The sequence below is a fragment of the Epinephelus lanceolatus genome, chromosome 6 (assembly GCF_041903045.1).
Source record: "Epinephelus lanceolatus isolate andai-2023 chromosome 6, ASM4190304v1, whole genome shotgun sequence".
In the NCBI taxonomy this organism is placed as follows: Eukaryota; Metazoa; Chordata; class Actinopteri; order Perciformes; family Serranidae; genus Epinephelus; species Epinephelus lanceolatus.
Window position 1 is genome coordinate 28,471,166 of NC_135739.1, and position 22,554 is coordinate 28,493,719.

The following is a 22,554-nucleotide window of genomic DNA, read 5'->3' on the forward strand; positions in this document are numbered from 1 at the left end:
CTTCTCTGGATGACTTGAGTATGTGAGGCATTAAAACACTGCAAACATCTATAAAACTCATAAACGCTTTGCTAGTAATTTAAAGTTCCCGATTGAAGCTGAGGTCAATAATTGCTTATTTAATTAGTCAAAAGAAGCAAAAAATGTCAGATATTTCTGGGCTCCAGCTTCATATCGTGAGGACGTTCTGCTTTACTGTGTTTAATATCACTTTAAATTAAACAGGTTTCCGTTTTGCACTGTTTATCAGACAAAACGACATTTGAAGATGTCGCCTTTTTAACTAATGGTGACATTTTATAGACAAAATTATTAATAAATTAATTGCAAAAAATACTGATACTACTGATAATGATCATCATTAGTTACAGCTCTGTTTTTGATATTAGACATACACATTTGCATTAAACTTGCAAATTTGCCTCAAGGGGCTTTACAAGCAGCACAGCACATGACACCCTCTGTCCGTGCCATCCTGATTGGTTAAAGAAAAACAAAAAAAACTTTTAACAGGGAAAAAATTGAAGAAACCTATGTAACAGGAACAGGTAGGATCCCTTTCCCAGGATGGACAGGCGTGCAAGAGATTTTGTGTGTACAGAATGACAAAATTATAGACAGACTGTAAACATATACTAGGAAGAATGGATCCGGGATGATGTCAAGTAACTTGTCGCCAAACAGATAGAGCTTGAGCCACACCACCGCCGCTCAGCCATGTAACCTGGAAAGATGACACTACACAAACACATGAGAGGCAAAACTGAAGCACATCATTCACACAGATAAGAGAAAGTAGGCAGTAGGAGAGGCTGAAGCTCCTGGAGAATAGAGATCCAGATCCAAACATCTGGAATGAGTTATGAACAGTCAGGGGAGAGAAAGGTCCCAGGACGGGCGGTGGTCCAGCACAGAGAAGCCTGAGTGAAGAGAGGACAAGGAGGAGAAACTGAGAGGAGAGAGAGTGAGAGGCAAACAGCTGTGCCTGTGGAAGACACACAAACAGAGGGTCACAGAGACACAGTGGTTTATAGAGTTAACAGTTTTCTAATCAGCTGGACAAACATGGTCTACAGCAGTGGTTCCCAACTGGTCCAGCCACGGCGTACAAATTTCTCTTTAGTCATTAGTTTAAGGTCCACACAGTTAAATATGTTCAGCGTCATACTTGCATTTGGCCATGTCTCTGTCAGGTAGGCGTCCATTAGTCACTGACTCTACAGCAAGAAACAGCTCTTCAAAATAAAAGCTCTGTGCCAGAAATTCACTATACTTCAAAATAAAGCATGTTTTTTACAAACTTGACAGGTTCGCGAGTCACTTGTGGTCCATTCACAGTGAACCCGCAACCCACTTTTGGACCACAACCCACCAGTTGGGAACCACTGATCTACAGCACTGGGTTTAATAGATTAATTGAGATCGACCCACTGGATGTTGATAATGATAACAAAGGAAACAGAGGCACTACACACAGCTGAAAAGATATAGATTGCAGATGATGGTGAAACAGCTACAGGAAGATCTATGACATGTAATTTAAATATGAAATATTTTATTCAGCTTTCTCTTGTGACTGACTGTTCTGTATCATTTCAGCAGTTTATATAGTATGACATTTTACAAGTGTTTTGTTTAGTAACTGCAAAAACAGCATACAGAGACAATTAAAAGCACATTTTGTATACAAACGGTGTGTTATGTGGAATTGGGACACAGCAAATACTGGTGGTGAACAGCTTTAGGTAAAGAGTTTTTAAAGTAAAATACCAAAAGAGGGCAGTAGCTACTCACACTGAGCTGACTGTGACTGGATCAAGTGTTTCCTGAAGTCATCCTGCTCTCCCTGGTGGACACTCCCTGCAGATGCACAAAGCTGCAGATATCTGCAAATCAGCTGGGTTAGCAAAACATAGAATAAGTAATAAGAGACAGACTAGTTTTAAGAGAATTAGAGATGTTTATTATTATTGAACTCAATACTTTTTTAGACATCATACTTTAGGGAAGTAACCAGTTACAAAAAATGGTCTTATAATAGCATCGAAGAAAATAAATTCATACAAAAATAAATGGCTCGCAAACGGTTTGTAAAATAACAACAATGTTCTTCATAAAAATACAAATGCATGACAAATCAAAAGGGTGTCTGAACAATTTCATAACGTACACTAGATCTTAACACTTTGCACATGAAGTGGATTAATACAAAAATTAGCAGATGATCATTTTTCATTGGCAAAGAATCAGATGTAGAGATGAGCGTAGCTTATAGACAGTGACAGAAACAAGTGTTTTCCAGTTTGTTGAGGAGCGTGCGTGATAAAAATATAAAAATAGTCTGGATGTTTTTACTCATTTGCATAGCTTAGCACATTTTGAATGATTACAAAACAAGCCACTAAGGGTCTTTAGTATGTACAAATAACAGATAAGGTCATCACAAATGCTAGGATATCTGCTGAATCTAAGAGACAGATACTGTAAATTTGTTCTTGGTATGTAGCATCAACAGGATTTATTAAAAGTATTTACACAACAACAATGCCACATGTATCTTACTGGCCAGTTTGTCTCCTTTTTGGTCTCTGCATCTATGACAACCAGTATAAACATCTTGGTTTAGACAAAAGCCAGTAAACACATGTTCCCGGCAGGGAGCAGTTCACTTCATCGCTGCTGAAGTTAGTCACGAACACTGACGCAAAAGATGAGAAAAGCACAACTAAAGTTCATTTGTGACAGACATAATGCCATGCCAAGGGTTAAAGAAACTGCATACTGAACAATCCCAGCAAGCAGTCTCACCCATTACTACCTGCTCTACAATACTGTTCCACCTCTTATCTGTGGAGATAAAACAAAGAAAAGTTGGAGAACAAACAGCCACAAAAACTGAGCACAGTGTTATCACAGGTGACTGAAGGTCGGGTGACTTTCACATAAGTACGCTCCAAACCACTCCCTCTGATCCTCATGGTGACTGAACACTGCAAACAATGAGCTGACTCTTGAGAGAAAAGGCAGTGTTTGCTGTGGAAGTGGCTACAGCTGAGCGCCCTGCTTCCATTTTCTTCCAATTTATACATACCTGATCAAAGTAAAGGAAAACACAAGATCATTATTTTTAACATATCCCTATATGTGTGTGTTTGTGAGCGTATCCAGTGTGTGCTGGTTCTGTACAGGTAACTTTGGTCTCGACATGTCACAGTCTTTGTGGTATTTTGGAGTGTATCTTGGCCTGTTTGTCCGTGAGTGTTTGCTGTATGGACCCCAGAGCTGAGCGTCAGGACTCAGTGGGTTCATCAGTGGGTCTTGTCGTAGTCCTTCACCATGCGTTTGATGTGGAACAGTTTGTGTCTCAGCCTGCGACACTCTTTCTTCTTGGACTGGTAGTCTGATGTCTACACAACAGAGAGAGCACATGATGAGTCATTTAGTAATATGAAACAGTGTTACACGTATGAGTTATTTAATAAACTGGACAGGGAAAATGTTAGCTCATCAGTTTAAAAAAAGTATTAAAAGCTCTAAGATAGAGCTGTGCAAGCTTTATGTGCAATAGAATACCAAGAACAATAAATGAGGTGACAATTTGTAGCTGGATGTTATGAACTTATGCTGCCACAAACAACTGCAAGATATATTTTTAATGAAGTCTTACCTGCTTCAGATCCTTCAGCTGATTATACTCCTCTGCTACAGCCTGTGAAAAATGGGGAAAAAGCATATGTTGTGATCGTGTCTCTCACACACAAACTGAACTTTGAAGCAAACTTGTTTTCTCCTGTTTTAAATCTGTTTTTCTGTGTATTCAAGACTTTAATAATCAGGGATTTTAGTCTTTGTGTGTCTATCTGAGTCTTCGCTGCCATAATGAATTCTGCCAGGTGGGAGGAGACAGAGAAACCGAGATATATTTCAACAACAACCCCCCACACAAAGTCAAATATGTTGCATATGAGGTTGAACTAATCAGCGCAGTGACTCAAAAGGTGTGTTCAAATGTTAAAAGATATGAGAGCATGTAACTTCCTGAAACAGTTTGTAAAACTTCAGCACATTACATGATATCTGCTGCCTGATTGTGAACTGTCAAGGTGGCAAATTTGCTTTCAGACTAATTAGCACTGCAAGGTTTACATTTTTATTACTCAACAACAATTAATAACCTTTTTGTCTTTATTTTCAAGGCAGGAGTTCTTGCTTAGAAGCCCCAGAGCACTGAAGGGTGGGTGGCTCAAGAAAACTTTAAAAATTAGGTGTGTTTTACACATTAGGAAATGTTTTTTGGCAGAATTGTTTTGCAGCAAAATCAGTATTTATTGGGAAATTTCTACATATATGATCAGTGCTGTTAAGAATAAATATTTCATTATATTATTTTGATGCCAAGTGAGGCTCTCCCTTGTTGGTACACTACACAAGAATATATTTTCTTTATTTATGTGGTGTATTTATTTATCTCCATCCACTGTTTGAGTTACAGTACCAGGGATGCTCTTTCCTATTGCAATCCTCATTTGTAATTTAGGCTTATATATATATCTTTCTCTTGAGTTTAGGAGGTGATCACTGTGTGTATCTGACCTGGTATTTGGCAGAGGTCTCATCCAGTGTGTCCAGCTGCCGGCTGAGTTTGTTCAACTGGTCGTTAATGTCGTCCATTTCAGCACAAAGACGCTTGTATTCCCTAAGGTCAGCATCAAACTCTCTCTTGTAGTCGTGACGCTGAGCATCAGATGTAATATCTGGGTATGCACTGGAGGATGAGAAGGAGGGACGAGGTGATGAGAGGGATCAGCATCACAGATACTAGACTTTCAGTGTTCCTGCACAAGAATAACATGCTTTACAACCCTCAACCTGAGGTTATCAGCTTTACTACTAAGCCACAGGAACACAGTGCACAGGTCAAGGAGGTATACTGTAAGTGGTTTCAATTATGGTGTGTTAGTCTGGACGAATCAAACCACAGCCAAACTTCTTTCTCAATAACTACATTGACTCCAATGTTTTGTACCTTTGGCCCAATTCTCTCATTACTTCTGAGTACAGCCCATGTGAACTGGCATGCCTCAGAGGATTAACTACTCTCCTGGACAGAGTGAAGTATATACAGACTGAAGCCTTTTCCATGATTTGCTGTTTAAGCATTTGTTTATCTGCTGCTCTATACTTCTGTCCAAAAGATATTCTAGCTGCATTTTTCCTGTAAATCATGTCACTCTCATGTGAGCTTCATTTTCTGAGCTTACAGTTGTTCATTGAAATTAAAAAAAAATGTAGGTCTGTTCCTCAGGGAGTGACTGCATTTTGTGTTATTAGATAAAGACATTTCCATCTTTAATCCAGATAATGTATGACCTACACAGAGATACAATAGTACATGCTCACCTCTCCCACTCTTCTCCATCGAGTTCATTCCCTGTTTCTCCTCCTGTGGTGTACTCTGTCTCATACTGAGACTCATCCAGCTCGGGGTTACGTCTGCGTCTCTTGCCCCTGTTGGCAGAGGGTTTGCGGCCCCCACCGGTCCCCTCTGAAGGGCTGGAGCTGGTTCTTCCACCATGGGAGAAGGCTTCTGATGGTCTGCTGGTGGTCCTCTCTGAGTACCTGCAGGACAACAGCATAAACATGAAAAATCTGTCTGGCTGGCTTTCACTGGAGCCACTACAGAAATTGATAATAATGAGAAAGTCTTGCTTACGGGAGCAGCATTAGGGCTGCAATTAGGTTGGATAAGTAGTCAAATAAAACCTTAAAGAGGTGACTAAAAGCAGAATGTGTGTTTGGGTTTTGTAAGGTCTAAGCCACAAAGGTTTCAGCAGTGGAGGTGATACAATGAAGTCAGAGGTACTTCAGCTCCCAAAAAAGCTAAATATTCTGCATCTTTGCACATTTATACATACACATGCTGTATTATTAATGCATAAACCTTACTAAAATATTTCTCCATCCCCAGTAGAAACACTATGCCCTTAACCATGTAATAAAACTCAAGCTAAAAGAACACCATGACCCAAATAACAGCAAGAACATAAAGGACGGTCTAATGTGAGACGGTGTCTAAAGAAAACAAATATTAACTGATATGGCCCAGACAGATACCATATGGAGGAAGGTAAACACTCTGGACCTCTAATGACTATTGTTGCTCACACCCTATAATTTGAATCTGTGCCATGTGGAGGGCCCTCAGTGACCAGGCAGCAGGTACAGCAATAAAGGGAAGGAGGAAACATGCTCAATTTTGTAGGTTTGTAGGGATTTGCAGAGGAATCCAAATCCAGCGGTGCAGATATTACAAGTTCTTCCAAAAAGGCTGCAGTGTGTCAACAACAGAGCACTCTGACATTCTTCTGCTTATGAAAACGGCAGCTATGTTTACTCTGAGAGATAGGAAATCATCAAAATAATAATATTCTGTACTTTGAACAGAATCTAAATCCCGCTACGTAAAATTTGATTATTTTGTCCTAGTGTCCGTGAACGTTAACAGTGCAGTCCACCTTAATCAGGTCAGTCAGAGAATACCTCTGAGCCAGGCTTAAAGGTGCTGAGATGTTAAGAAATTGTGAAGAGCAGGCACTTTTCATCACACACACAAACACTACAGTCTTGAGGACTTTAATACAAACAAAAACAAGGTGCTTGAGAAATAATTTCTAGCTTTGAAGTAAAGCAAATGCATCTGTTCACAAACATCCAGCCTTTTCCCTTCCCCGGAGATTTCAATGAATATGAAAAAAAAAAACCAAGGCAACGTTAATCCAACAAGGGCTCAAAGGTCACACACACACAGAGCTCATTTTGTGGGCAGGGCAATATGTTTTCATGGGCTTTAAAACAGAGCAGTGATTAGATATTGCTTGTGTGAGTCACATGTTTGGAGGTTCATTTTTTTTATGTGGAATCTTTGCTTTAAAGTTTATAGAATCAAATCTGTCCGATTGGAGAGACATTCACAGCTAAGCTGAAGCATTTCTTAAGGACACAGTAAAATAACAACTACATTTTACAAGCTCTAATTCTGCATTTTTGTGTCAGTTGGCCACTTACCTCTTGTTATGTGCCAAATATATATCAAAACAAATCACTAGGAGTATTTGAATCTTAAAACTCCTCTCTTTTCTTGTCCTGTGAAACATTAAAATATTTTTGACGACTCAGGGGTATTTATCCAATCAAACGGGATTTGGGGCAGCTGGCTCAACATACATAACCATGCTCTTTGGTCCTAGTGGTTTGCAGAGTGATACCATGGGTCAACGGGGCTGGGTATCCATTAATAAATTATGCCAGTGCAAATACTGTACTTGTATCCTTAAGGTGATACCGTTACCAATATCATATTTTATTCGATACCCATAATGTGAATGCAGTGGCATGTAGCCTTCAGCTATCAGGCTCCTCTCCTGTGGAATCATCTTCCTGTTGCGGTCCGGGAGGCAGACACCATCTCCACATTTAAGACTAGACTTAAGACTTTCCTCTTTGATAAAGCTTATAGTTAGGGCTGGCTCAGGCTTGCCTTGTACCAGCCCCTAGTTAGGCTGACTTAGGCTAAGTCTGCCGGAGGACCCCCCTATAATACACCGGGCTCCTTCTCTCCTTCTCTCTCCTTCTCTCTCTCTCTCTCTGTCTCTCTGTCTCTCTGTCTCTGTCCTGGCAGGTGCCTCCTGCTGCTGCTGTTATCATTAGTCATACTTCTACTGTTATTATACACATATGATTGTCGTCACACATGTATACTATCAGATATTAATATATTATTATTAATAATAATATTATTACTTTCATTAATGTTGTTGTAAGCTACTGTCATTACCGTCTGTCCTGCATCTCTCTCTGTCTCTCTCTCTCTCTGTCTCATTGTGTCATATGGATTACTGTTAATTTATTATGTTGATCTGTTCTGTACAACATCTATTGCACGTCTGTCCGTCCTGGAAGAGGGATCCCTCCTCAGTTGCTCTTCCTGAGGTTTCTACCAGTTTTTTTCCCCGTTAAAGGGGGTTTTTTGGGGAGTTTTTCCTTATCCGCTGTGAGGGTCCAAAGGACAGAGGGATGTCGTATGCTGTAAAGCCCTGTGAGGCAAACTGTGATTTGTGATATTGGGCTTTATAAATAAAATTGATTGATTGATGTAGTATAGCGCTACTTCTGAATGTTTTGGTAGCATCTCTACACGCTGACCTGCAAACTTTATCACCAAAGCTTGACTTCACTGAACACACACAATGACGAGGCTAACTGTTAGCATCATATGGCTAACATTACAGTAATCAATGGGTTTAATGACAGGGACCTGCTGTTTTGGTGTTGATGTGAGTTTGTTAGGACCGTTTAACAGCTGTTGCTGTGTTAGCTCATGATAACCAAGCAGACGCTGAACTGACTGTTTGCTGGGAGGAAAAAAAATTGGTGATGCGCTGGGGAGTCAGGACGGTCTGGGATCTGACCCCCAGATCAAAAAAAAAAGATTGAATACAGTTATCATTTGACTGGAGAAGTTACGATACTACTTGGCACTAGATTATTTCTGTTGATACCTTAAAGGTATCAGTTACCAATACCCAGCTCTGTGGGTCAAAGGTGTGTGTTTTAATGTCAACAACTTTTACATTTTCAAGAGTTTCTTGTCTTCATTTGTCCCTTGTCTTCTTCCTCCTGATCTAAAAACACCAGTGAGGGAGGTGTAGATGAAGGCCAGCAGACCTCTACAGCTTCTACGTGGCTCCATGTCAAGGTGTGTTTGCTAAAGAACTCCCTCTTTTGAGCAATCCAATCAATGGATCGAATTTAAATCCCTCAAATAACTAATCAGTACCAAGATATTTAGTATCACTCGGAAATCTATGATATTACAGAGGATAAAGACACTCTAACTTCTATTTCACTGTGACTTTCAAAAAGAGTTCAGAAACAAATGCTTTTTCTGATTTCTATGTAGAATTATAGACTCTGAGCTGAACAGGGGCCTGAGAATACAGGGTTACCAACTCGTTGTTGTCGAAGGTGTCCTCATTATAAGAGCTGCTGTCCACCTTGGCTGGGGGATAGGAGATGACACTGTTCGCTGAGGCGTTGAGCAACCCAGCTCCCTTCTCTGACACCAGCAGGGTAGGGGCGTCTTGAACACTACGGCTTTCCTCCACATTGTTCACCTACAGCAGGCAGGAAAAAACAGAAGGAACAGACTCAGCATATACAAACAAACAACTATAGCACTCACAAAGACCAGGCCACACTACAGGCTCATTTTCTGACTGACATCCTGTTAAAGCAATCATTATTTTCCTTAGGTCTTAACTTGAGGACAAAAGAAAAGCTATCTCAACACCAGAGAAAGAAGTTTGATAATTAGTGCTTAAAGTTTGAAAGAGCAGTCAGGCACGTAATTGGACAGCATGGTCTAACTCTTTAGTGAAATGAGGGTTATCTGTTTGGTTCACCATGCTTGAAAAGGTCAAGTGAACAAAAACAAAGAATGACTTTTGGCTAATTATAAAATACACCCAACACTGACCATAAACAACTGGATAGATTGTCTCTTATTTTAGTATTTGCACAAGTTTTCACATATTTTGTTTCTGACAGCCTTATAACCTAAAAAAGTACTAATGATGATATCATATACACCACAAAATGTCTGACAATGACTCAAGCTTTGCTTTCACTCCTTTCCATTGTCTTACGTCTTCGAGAACACCTGGAACGGATGTGCTCTTCCTTTATTTCTCCAAACAAAAGGTCTGTCATGTAAATAAATTCATCTTATTCTGTTTTTTCAAGTCCTTCCTGTGAGCTCAGACAGCGTGCATGAGGGAATTCCTCACAATGAAGGGCTCAGGAGTGGTCCCGTTTTCTTCCACGTCCACTGGGTCCACTAAATGCATCAATCATTAGATGCCCTTTACACAACCTCCACACAAAGCAGTAAAGTCTACTTTAAACAGGTTTTACTGTTTCTCTGCTACCTGAAAGGCTAAATGACCTATAATTAGTAGAAACCCTTTAGTTGTTTTTCAAATGTAGCAATACAAAGATAATGTGAGGCCCCTAAAAAACACAGCAGAAAGAAGACTGCACCTGCACAAGAGGACATTAATATTTGCTGTTAAAAAAAAACATTCACTCTCCTGCGTACTTTGGTGTTACGCTACTGAGCATTCTCCTAAATTCCGCACAGTGCAGGAACATCGGCCTAGCCCCCAAAAAACAATAATCATGGTGGGTGGAGTGCCTGGGTGGGGGAGCGTTGCCCCTCTTGCAGCTGCAGGAGAATACAATTTGAAGACTGCACTTCATGTAGGAATCCCAACAATGCCCTCTTAGTGTGCAGCACAGCAGCTGCTGGACTGTGAGCAGAGTGTGTGAGCACAGTAAGTAGTAAGCAACAGTGAGAATGTATGAGAGTCCCGCACCTGGTGAAGACAAATATGAAGGCAAAGATGGAGAGTGGAACAGGGAAATTAAGCTGTGGATGTTGATGAGGGGAGAAGGAGCAAAGCAGACAGGCATGCAAAGTCAGGGAGAAGTACATGTGTGATTAAAGAAGAGGGAGATGAGCAGTGGCAAGGAGAGTCATGACGGAATATGCTTCACCAAAGATGATGCACTTGTGCTTTGTCAAACTAGCGATAATGTATTTTCAAATCACAAGAGCCACACGCCAACCATGGACTGCACCATCTGTGAGGATAACTGCTGCAGGCCAATAAAATCAACTGCAGCTAAGTAGGTTGACCAGTGAAGTTTACCTCTCTGTTGTCCTTTCAATAAATGATAGGTTTGAGAAAATAATATTATGCTACATATGAGAATGTTAAACTGTTGCTTTAAAACACATTCAATATCCATTTGGACATTTTAATTTGTGTATATGAAACCAGCCCAGGATGCTTTCACTGTACATCTCTGCAGCACTTCAGTGTTTCCAGCGCACAGACAGCCCTGCAGAAACCGACTCTGATGACCTCATGCAGCAGACACAATGCAGCTCCCCCCAGATGAGCTGAATGAGGCCAGTGTGTGAGGTCATCAGAGCATGCCAGGCCTTCCCAAGCTCAGCAACAGTGATGGGTCCAATCTTAAACCAACCACAGCCTTCGACTGTCACTGGCCTTGTGTTTAAAGGGGCCAAACAAGTCTGATGACTCATTTTGTGGCACAGATAACAGTATGCAGGTAGCGCAGCAAAGAAGGAAAATAATAACTGCAGTGTGGGACATTGGAAATATTATGTAGCTGAGGACAAGGGGTCAATTCTACTAAACAAACTGACGTGACCTGTTTTTAAAAAGAATAAAGTCTTCAGGGAGCAAAAGTCAGACATATCCAACAACATATATATACATTTTAATCTCTGAGGCTGGCTAGCTTAAATAAATAATCATGTGATTGTAATAACAGTCATCAAATCCTCTAAGACTCGTCTCCCCTGGAAACTCTGTCCTTTTCCCCAACCTTTATGTCTCTCAGTCTTTCTTACAACAGCATTTACATTGAAATATCCTGAACTGTAAAACTTGTAAATGCAGCAGTGTACACACCATTACTGTACATACAATAAGTCCGATGACATCAGTGAGCATGGCACTAGTGCTAGTCAGATGATTCACTCTAGGCTTGTCTCGTCTACTCTGTTCTGCCTGAACACCTCCATGAGCATGATGCCATGTCCTTGGCAATGACAACCACTACTCTCATAAACAAACAGCTCCATATAATCCAGTGGAACACTGTGTCTGCATAGTGCTTCTTTTAGTATTTTCATGTAGCAGCACTTTTTGCATCCTTCATTGACAAATCTGGTCAAATGACAGAGCTGAGCTGATACTCTTGAGTCCTTTAAGTGTACTACCTACTATAATAAATAAAACAAGTAGCTCTGCCTTTAAATAAATTGTGAATGCCAGAGTTAAAACTGGAAGTTACCATGGTCAAATATGTGGGTGGATGTGAGGTTAAGGGGTCAACTAGCAATATTTAGTTTGTTTAATAATTGTTTTCTTGCATACTTGTATTGATTTGTGTCCCCTGCACAATGTTTGAATAATCACTGGATGTGGACATTATGTGATGGTGAGGATGCTGACAACAGATTGTAGAAACAGAAAGGAAATATTCTACAGTCCCAGTTTTAAAACAAATGTAAAAATTGCTTATTACAAATGTGTAGAGATATGATGGTATTCCAAGCCTGGTTTACAGGATGTCAAAGTACTCCACTGGTGCTGTTTATGACCGCCCATTAAATTTTAAAACCTGTGCTTTTGATGTAAACTCATTGTCATTCACTGTATGAAACAAGCATCACTGGCAGGTCAGGTCAATAATCAACTGCATCACTGTCATGTGACTAGCCTGATGTTGACATTTAAAACCCCAAAGGCAGGCTCTCTAGAAACCGCCTGCCCGCTCACTATCTTCTCAGGTGGTTAATGATTATTCAGAGTGAAACCAGGTAGTACACCATGAGCAAACAATCACTGACTGCTATCAGCCCTGACCCTGAACAAAGTGACTCAGTCGGAGGAAACACTGTTGTGTTGGTAGTGTGACTGTGACTGTTTCCCTGCTGGATCCTATAAACTCATAAAGATCTGTATATGACACTCCTTTTGGACTCTCAACTCATAAAGGCAGTCGATGAAAACATATGAGAGATATGAACTGGTGGACAACATCTGGACATATTGTGCCGAAAATAGCATAACTGGTGACAAACCGACCTCGGGAACGTGCAAAGTATTAGCTCAGCTATTTGCTCCCCCTGCATCACCACGGTCACCCAACCTATCTTTATAACTGATGACTACCTCAGCAGCATGACTACCTCACTGATCACCTACCTTCTTACCTACTTTGCATTGTAAAAAAATGGGTGGAAACTAATTTGTCACAAAGCAAATTTGGTGTCAGATGGGGACAAGCATCTGTCCTGTATCAGTTGTGGTGGCAGAAAATGCAGAAAAACAACCGTAGTTGATGTTTTCATCATTTAATCAAATCTGTCGGTGAACACTGTATTCCATCAACTTTCCTTAGGCTGGATTTAAACTCTCTGTGACCCTGTTCATTTGACTAGAAGCTGTACATGCACACACTGAGGGTCAGTCAGGGTCAAAATGTGATTTTTCCTTGTAAATCCCATGTAAACCTGGTCTTATTAAACTATGACTACCATCCTGTTGTCTCTTACCCATTCCTCTACATCTCTGCCCTCTGAGGTCTTCCCGCCAACAAGTGGCTCTTCCCAGTAGATGTTGGGTTTCCCATAGCGCCAGATCTTCCCTCTTGTTTTGTGTGCAAAAAAAGCTGCAACACTGAAGGCGATGACAACAAGGAATCCACACACCATGGCAACTCCCTAGAAAAGCAAGAACATGACAATAAACTGTGGAAAGTTCTCAAGGAGATAAGTTATGAAAGACAACTGGTTTATCCTGGTACAGAGAGTACACTTGTAACGTCACTGGGAAAAATACATATCACAGTTTGTGGCTTCATGTACCCGAAACTGTAACAAATGCTTCATCATGACAGATTACAAAGAGTACAGGCTGATAACGTGGGAGGCGATAATACTCTTTATGACTCCAAATTTATCTCACTATTCCCACATTTCTAACAGCAAATTTCGATGGTGCAGATGGTGTATAATGCCCAGGTAAAACCAAAGCATTTGGTGCTGATACAACTCTAAAATGTTACAACACAGTTACAGCTCTAGCCCAATCAATTAAAGATCATGAGGCCACTGTGAGTATACTACACTCACTTGAAATTACCCCTAAGAGAGTCAATATTGATGCAACCCTTGATATCTACAAGATATCTACAAACCTCCTGTGGATCCACAAAGCAGTAATGGTAGAGATACTGGTTGTAAATGGGGAAGCCTCCCACTCCTCCCATTTGTGAGTAGCTGGTCTGGTAGAGGTTCTGGCACATCATAAGCATTGGATTGTACATCATACTGGAGGAGCCCTGGGCCATTGGGTTCACCCCAACAATGTAGACAATGCTTATGATGCCCTAGGAAAAAAAGACAGTCATATTGATATATATGATTATAAAGTGTGTCAGTCTCTCACTGAAAAAGACTTACAGTAGTGTTCCTCACTTATCAGTTAAAATATGACTAAGAGAACACAGTCAGATCATGTGAGGACACACTTTCAGCAGCAAACAAGTCCTTCTAGTATTTTGCTCCTGTGCAAAGTGGTACAGTACAACAACAAGTTTTATTTTAATGATTCTCTAGTGTTCTCGAGTCTGTCTGTAAACAATGCTTTGCTGGAGCTTAATCAGCTGGAAACATTCACACTTTTATAGACGCTTGTTTGTTACAGTAAATGCTCTGCTTGTACCTACACTTATTTTCATAATGTGTTCAGTACAAATGAACCTTTATACTCCTACAGGTTTAAGAAAATTACTGTGTTTCTGGAATTATTTAAGAGCAGAAGGAAAGAAAGCCCTCATGTAAAAATAAAAAACAAAAAGTTGAGGATTTAATGAAAATAAAGTGAAGTCATACATCTACTCTAACTGAAGACTCTCTTTCCATATTTAGCATCTATAGGCTTATACACGTTTATGCCCAACAGGGAGTAATAAAAGCAACAGCTTAGATCCCAAAAATACTAGTGACTTTTCATTTTATGGATCTACAGTATTATTTAACTGTATGCTAAGCAGCATAAAGATGATTCTGAACAAACATCTGCATGAACATGTTTAACCAACTCAGCAAATACTGTGTAAGTCCTGTTTCAGATTAAACTTCTGGTATTCAGGGTTTTATCTATTATTTACTTACTTAAATACCGTTCATTACAGATACAGGTGTTTGAAAATGTTTTTAATGTTAGTTGGAAAGTGGTATGGGAAACTGAATATAAGGCATGAATGTGAGATGCTTCAGCAGGGAAAGGCTAATGTAATACTGCTAATGTCGTGCACACATATTGTTTTAAAACACTTACAATGTAGAACCATGTATAAGGCAGCAGATTATTAACATAAGTCAACAATCTTTATGTGTGCTTTGTGTGATTCTGAAAATGAATTCCAGTTTAAGCTGTCCCTTACAACAATGATTTAAGTATATTGTTCTCAATCTTATTTTTTTAGCTGGATAATGACCTGTTTTAGTTAGGGAGTGGCTTTTGAGTTATTTTGGTCTTGAGATATTTGCATAGAGCTACAGGAGACTGAATATTTTGTCCAGAATTTGAGGTGTGTGTAGTATTTTAGGCTACATTTTATTCAATCAGCTTATAGTCATTGTATTCTAAGCCTCTGACATGAAAAATACACAAACAATAGACAAGGACCTGTAAAATCTATGAGAAGTAATGTCCTTAATGTCCTTATTCTGGAGAGTAAAACATAAAGTGCTTGGTTCTGCATATTAGTGGATTAGGAAAAGCAGGAACTCAAAGAGGAAAGAAGTCTAGTGCCAGACACAGTTTGAAGAAAATTAGACTTCAGTCTGAATTGAAAGTTTTCTGTGTGTGATTCCTACAATATTTTGCTCTCTTGTTCCCTCTATTGAGAAATTTTCTTGAATTAATCACCCATCACCAGTGTCAGATTTTATGTTTCATCCTTACACAGTGATTGGAGACTCTTAAACTACAGAGAAGCGGTTGCAACAGAAACATATGGAAACCATATATTGTGACTGAGTCTTACCTCCAGGACAGCCATGATGATGCTGGCTATCATTAGGGCCAGAAAGAACTTCCTACTGCGGACAGCGTTAGATTTTGAGAAGCTGGTGATGAAGAAGGCCAGTGCTCCAATGAAGTTAATTGCTGCCATGGCAATCATGGCAGATTTGGCTGAGTAAGGTGAGATGTAGGAGCCATAGCTGCCATAGCCTCCTCCATAGCCGCCTCCATAACCTCCTCCATACCCTCCATAACCACCATATCCTGAACCGTAGCTGCCGAGGCCGTATCCGCTACCATAGCCCATTCCCATTCCCATTCCATACTGCATGTCCCACATGAGGGTGGAAGCTACGCAGGCAAATATTGCCACACACAACACGATCACCGTAGCCATCATGGCCTTGATGATCCCCGGAGGTGACAGCCATTTGTAGAAGTGCTGCGGTTTGTCCTCAATGTAATAAGATCCCGGTGGAGGTGGATAGGCGTTGTAATCACTCTGAGGGGCTTGGAAGCTGCCCGGAGGGCCAAAGCCATTGTTGGATGGAGGACTGTAGACAGGTGGACTCTCGTAGTGCTGCTTGTCAAACATCGCTCAAAGATGTCTGGAGCTGTAAACAAAAAACAACAAAGCAAAAGAGTACGTGGATAGTTGAGAGAGATCAAAGCTCAGAGCACAAAGCAAGGAAGAGCTGTCCAGCTCTGTTTCTCAGCAGCACTGATATGAGTAATGCTACGTGGAGATATGGGAAAGTTAGGCGTGACTGTCTTTGGTAATGGGAGTTAGTAACAGAGCAGTGTAAATGTTTTACCATCTCCAAGGGAGTGTGATTTATGAGGGCACGGGTTAGATTTGCTTGTACAATTCTGTTTTTCTCTCAGGTTGATTCAATTAGGCTTTACAGACAGCAGAAAGTTTATCATACCATACATTAGATCAGACCTGCTGTACTATATTAACAGAGAGTGGAAATATTAGAGGAATGACCTTAAGCTTTGAGGTCTCAGCAAAGTCAGAATCAGTGTGGAGATGTCGGTACCAGGACATGGAGCCCAGCCAAACAACAATACTTTCCTTTTTGCCTCCTCACAGGCTGTAGGAGTCTCACTCTAACCCCCACAATTTACAGCTAGACTTTGAACATTTCACATCCTGCCCTTTAGCTACATTTTTTTGTTTTCTTTCTTGTTACAAATCGTACAGAGAGATATCCAAGGCCACAGTGTATATGACTTAACAATGCCCATTATTCTAGTGCATGGAGCCCTACAGGGAGGGGGCTGCCTACATGTTTGTGTAAAAAGGCATGTAAACAGCAAAGTAACTAAAGGGACAGAAAATGAAAAAACTTTAACTTTTTATGCCAACTCTCAACCTGACATGAACACAGTGCTTGAGTTCTTGTAACAAACTGTAATGTGTCATCTCTTTATATGCCACACAGCAATAGGGGAAATAATTCATTAATCCAAGGAGTGCAACTAATGATGACTTTTGTTATTGATTCATCTATTATTTTGGAAAAAAAATCCCAGCATATATTCCAGTCTGAAACACAAAGATATGGAGTTGTCAATTTATAAAACAGAACAAACCAGCAAATTATCACTTTTGAGAAGCTTTGTAGAGAATGTTTGAGATTGTTTTGCTTGACAAATGACAAATCTCCATCTTTCACTGATCAATGTCAAAGAACTGCATGTGTTCTTTTAATAGTGAACTGATTATTATGAGGTATTGTGATATACCAGGGTATTTACAAAAAACTGGAGGTATGAATTACAAGACTGTCCAAAAAACAGACGCTCGTCTTTTTATTAAACCAATACGGAGATGCTGTATTGAGGCAATGTATGGTAGTGCAAAGGACGTGCCATCAGAGGTCAGTCTCTACTGGTGAAACAGGCAGCTAAGATGAGAAAGAAGGCAACTGCGAGCGGTGGGGATAACGTTAAAGGACTAGTAAAAAGGCAAAATGCCTCTGCCCCTGTTTGAGAGATATAATTTTATCTTGTGATGAGTTCTTCCAACAACAAAACAGTTTATTATCCACATAATTTTATTCAACACATCATCTCCAACAAGGATCATATGGTCCTCCAGCAAGTAGGGCGCCTATTATGTCTGTATTTATTATTTTATGGGTAGTAAATATTCAAACCCAGCAGGACTTATCTAAGTAGGCTAACTGCATATTAGAAACACAGCACTGTTGGCTAGTTGACATACATGCTTTAATGACCTCTATCACCAGTTGCTCAGCTTTTGTTTTTTACACAAATACCATCATATACCATATACACTGTGAAATGTCAAGAAAGTATGAAGGTATGAAAACATAGAAACCACCCAAAACTAATTGTTAGCTAAGCAAACCATGTAATTTGAATGTGTCACCTAGAGCTCGGGGAAATTGGTATAGGCATTTTTTTCCTGTTTACTTAAATTTTATAGGTAAAGTGATAAATCGATTTGTTGAGAAAATATTCAAGAACTTGATTACTATGAAAATAATTGTTATTTGCAACCCTTTTCCCCAGCTCTAATTAATTCATTGACGAGGCATATTTGCAAAGTGCACTCTTTTGAACTCAATCCTCCAGTGACACCACAGCACTGATTTTAACAACAGAAATATATTTCATCTATGTCTTGCGCCTGGTCAGACCCTGGTGGGATTGTGAGGAAAGTTAACGGCCATTCAGAAATGTAGACACATAGATGGGCGGACAGACGGACAGTCCCTGGCACTGCCCACCGTCTCCAGTCCCCAGTAATAACTCTCCTCTCTTTATGGGACTCTGGCACACACCGCCGAAGAGGTCTCGCCTCAGAGCCTCCATCCCAGACACCTTCCCATTATTCCCTCCCTCATTCCTCCATATCCTTCATCCCTCACAATTCCCCCTGTCCCCAAACTCTCCTCCCCCCTTCGCTTCTTCCCTCCATAACTTCTTGCCTTTGTTTTGAGAGCAGGAGGGGCAAAAGTCAAGGCGGCTCGTCACAGGAGCAGTGTTGCCATGGAGTCGGGGTAAAAAAAGAAAAAAGAAAATTGGGGCACTGTCCAGGGAGGATCAAACAAGGGCTCCTCTGTGCTGCTCCTGAGTGGAGTTAGGCAGGGGCAAGAGACTGAACAAGGGAAGGACAGGTGGATGCTGTGCACAGCAGTGTCAGGTGTCCTTTAGTGTTGATCAACAGGCTCTCTCCTGAGCCAGTGGGTCATTTTTACTGCAGTGTTTGATTATATTAATAAGTGGCAGGAAATAATCTAAGGACCAAGCCATTTCCGAACAATGAAAATATACTGTGGACCATACAACAGTAACTTCTACCTCCCAAGACCTCACTACACTGTTAAGCCCCCTTTCAACATTATTACACTGGAAAAAGTACAACACTTTGAGCCCAAACTGGCTCTTCATCAGGTGCAGTGGAACCAAAGGCTTTAAAATCTTCAAGTCTAGAAACACTTTGAGCTCAATATACTGTACTTGACAGTAGTGTGGAGCTTTGGGAGACATGGGTACAGCTTTTTGGACTCAGCTAGAGCTGCAATGATTAATGGTTCAAATCATCTGTCAAGCATAAATGCCAAACATTTGATGGTTCCAACTTATCAATGTAAGAATTTGCAGCTTGGTCTTTAATGCTGTAGTAAACCTAACAACTTTGGACTTTGGATGGTTAATTGGACAAAATAGAATACATATATTTGGTCACATTAACTTGGGCTATTGAGCATTTTCCACTACTTGTGGAATCTTATTGACCAAAAGATGAATCAGTTAGTCAAAAAAATAATTGGTAGATTAATCAGTAATGAAAACAATTCTTAATTGCAGCTGAAGACTTAGTACCTGGACAAAACAAATGTGGTGGTGTCTTGCACACTGACTGTTAAGCTCCTCATATTCACATCTTATTTGGGACACTTGGAGAAGCCTTTTAGTTCCCTGAGTGCAGTACTTTTACTCAAAACTGTAAAAGCAGCACCGTAGCAGCAATAGCAGGAGTAATAGTAGCTGCAGCAGTAGTAACAGAGGTATTTGTAGTAGTAGTAGGAGTAGTAGTAGGAGTAGGAGGAGTAGTAGGAGGAGTAGTAATAGTACAGTGGTGTTTGTCTAAAACTGGCTCACAAATCTCATTTTCATGCTGGGCAGAAAGCACAGTGTTTGGACCACAGTCACAGGTCAGGTCAGACACCCACCAGCCACAGCCTGAGCTCCTCTACAACACAGAGTCTCTATCATCTGCTGCTGATAATGGAATTCCAGTCATACAGTCACATGTCTCACATCTGTCAAAAACAATTAGGCCCCTGCCCAATGTAGGCTGGGACCCACTGGCATACACACGGGAGTCAGCCAAGGTTTCCTGCCCAAAAACACCCCACTGAAAAATCTCCTTCGCCATGAAAAGAACTCAGTAAAACTTGTGAAAATAAACAGGGTGCTATGCATTTAATTGCAGATGTTTTAGTTAAACCTGCCTCAAAATGATGCACATTAGCACTGATGCACTGTTTTAGAGAGGTGCTGATTGAACTTGGGGGGTTTCTAATATTTTGTCCACCTCAGTTATATCAATGAAGGTGGACTAAATGTCTAATAAACACAATACCTGAACAAAATATTTAATCCAGAGTGTTTTTTATGTTTGTTTCAAGTATTTTATGCATATTTTTAATTAGTAAACTGTGTTTTATGCTCCAATGGTATCTGTTAAGGGGCTATATGTTGGATGTTCTTGCATTACTTTTATGTTTTGGTACCCAAGTGTTCTTCTACTCTCTTTTACCCTTCATGACAGTAGTATTTATTGCTGGGCTGCTGTATTGGACTGTATAAGGCTGATTTTAGTTGAGTGTACCCAATAAACTGGCACCTGAGCGTAATTAATAAGTCATTAGCTAACTTGGCACTGTGTGCAGTTTAACCATATAAATTACAGGTACTACAGTAAATCTTTGGGTTATACTTATGATTGAAACACAAGGAAGCAACTTTTGAGTCTCAGCTGCTTTACTGATGTGTTTACAATCAATAACTGATGTAAACACACCTTTAACATGACCAGATGACAGGTTGTGAACCTGTGATTTTTGGAGATGAGGTTACTTTTTAAATTGATCACAGTTTTGTTAATGTCAGTGGTGCAATATGGCCGAGTACATTTACTCAAGTACTGTACTTATGTACAGTTTAACCCTTGTGTTACCCCTGGACTTTTTTGTCCACTTGAAGGGTCATGGATGGGATAAAAATGCATTACAGGGTCAAATAATGGATTTTCATGCTGAAAGTTGGGATTTTGAAATTTCACCCAGAATAACACCCCCATGCAAAAAAATCACCCCCCTGTGACTTTTTGTTGGACACTACAAAAGTTTCTAGAAAATGGACATTTTTGTCCACTTGAAGGGTCATGGATGTAACTTTTTTGAAGAGGAACACAAGGGTTAAAGGTACTTGTACTTTGCTTGAGCATTGACATTTCATACTACTCTACATTTCTACACCACTACACTTATCTGAGAGTATTTGTTACTTTGCAGATTCAGATTATAAATACACAATATAGGAATCAACTAATACATTTAGATATGGTAATATAAATTAAGCTGCCCTTCAGTGATATGTAACACATAGGTAGTTGAAATTATCTTTACCAGCAGCAATATTTGTGATGCCTACACATGAATGGACCACCAATTATAATCTATTGGTATAATGCAGTCTATAGTAATCCTAAATGGGCCATTCTGCATGATGAGTAGCCTACTTTTGCTTTTAGTAATGTTACTTCAGGTAACGTTAAATGTTAATGCTAATACTTATGTACTCGAATACTGGACTTTTAACGTTACTTGTAACTGATCTGAGTAACGTTACTTCCACCATCATAACCACATTTAACATTATCTAAGATCAAAGACGCCATCAGATTTTATATTAACTAATATAAGCTAACGTTACCGTTATAGAGATAAGCTTTCCTTCATGTGATTTCCTCTGTTTTGTCCCGATAGATTTCTGATGTTAACCGTTTTAACTGACTCTACAGTGACCGTTAACAAACTGTACCGTTAGTTAAGCTAACTCAATGATACTGTTAGCTAACTAGCGTTAAGTGATTGAGAAACAACATGATGGGTCCCACCTGTTAAATTACCGTTACTGTGTGCTCCTTTACTCAAATACTTTTGTAGCGACTTTGTAACAAAAACTTGATAAAAGCACATTAATGTAAGTTTAGTGTGATAGAACAACTGTACATAATCTTATCAAAATCACCTTTAACCTTTAAACATGTTGTCTTACCTGAGGACCGCTGGAGGGGAATGAAAAACACACGCCAGTCCCTGTTTCCTGTCAAAGCTCTCCTTCTTCTCAAAGTTTACAACAGTTGAGAAAAAAATAATATGTCCGCAGAAATATAACTTGTCTCCGAGTTATATTATTATTGTTATCAAAGTGAACCTGAGGCTAAAAGTCGCGACTCTGCTTGAAGCTGCTGTCCGAGGCGGAGACAGAAACAACGGTCTTCTCACAGACAAGCCTCTGAGCAAGTGCTTTGTCCCGCCTGTCCGCGGTGATGAGGCCCACCGCACTACACCGCTACACCGCCGAGGCTCAACCGCCAGAGGTCGGGCTTTCTCCGGTTGCAGCACCCAAAGGGGACCAGAAACACTGTCACTAACGTTTTAATTATATATCAGTAAATTATTGCAAATAAATTATCACAAAAAATAAATGCGTGACAATAACTATCATTGTCATCATGGTCTTCCGCCAGACAATATAGTCTCTGAGTAGCAGTTCAGTCATTTCCAGCTACAAGCAGTGATGGAATGTAACT

The 22,554-nt window shown here is 40.1% G+C and overlaps 1 protein-coding gene across 1 annotated transcript; it reads right to left on the bottom strand.

Annotated features, from left to right (window-relative positions):
- Positions 1-1,940: 1,940 nt before the first annotated feature.
- LOC117254192 (occludin) lies at positions 1,941-22,215 on the bottom strand. The gene is made up of 9 exons (XM_033622283.2): positions 22,017-22,215; positions 15,715-16,306; positions 13,858-14,049; positions 13,214-13,381; positions 9,010-9,173; positions 5,401-5,619; positions 4,594-4,765; positions 3,668-3,709; positions 1,941-3,407 (listed from the first exon to the last, which is right to left on the bottom strand). Exons 2-9 carry the CDS (start codon positions 16,285-16,287, stop codon positions 3,309-3,311), a joined length of 1,629 nt encoding a protein of 542 aa, XP_033478174.1. The 5' UTR covers positions 16,288-16,306; positions 22,017-22,215; the 3' UTR covers positions 1,941-3,308.
- Between the last annotated feature and the right edge of the window lie 339 nt (positions 22,216-22,554).

Bases quoted from the DNA above. Each gene is read 5' to 3' on its own strand.
- LOC117254192 (XM_033622283.2), bottom strand. From the start codon at position 16,287: ATGTTTGACAAGCAGCACTACGAGAGTCCACCTGTCTACAGTCCTCCA. The intron at 14,050-15,714 runs GTAAGACTCAGT...TTTTTTTCCTAG, and splicing joins TCATCATGGCTGTCCTGGAG to GGCATCATAAGCATTGTCTA. The intron at 5,620-9,009 runs GTTGGTAACCCT...GTTGTCCTGCAG, and splicing joins GACACCTTCGACAACAACGA to GTACTCAGAGAGGACCACCA.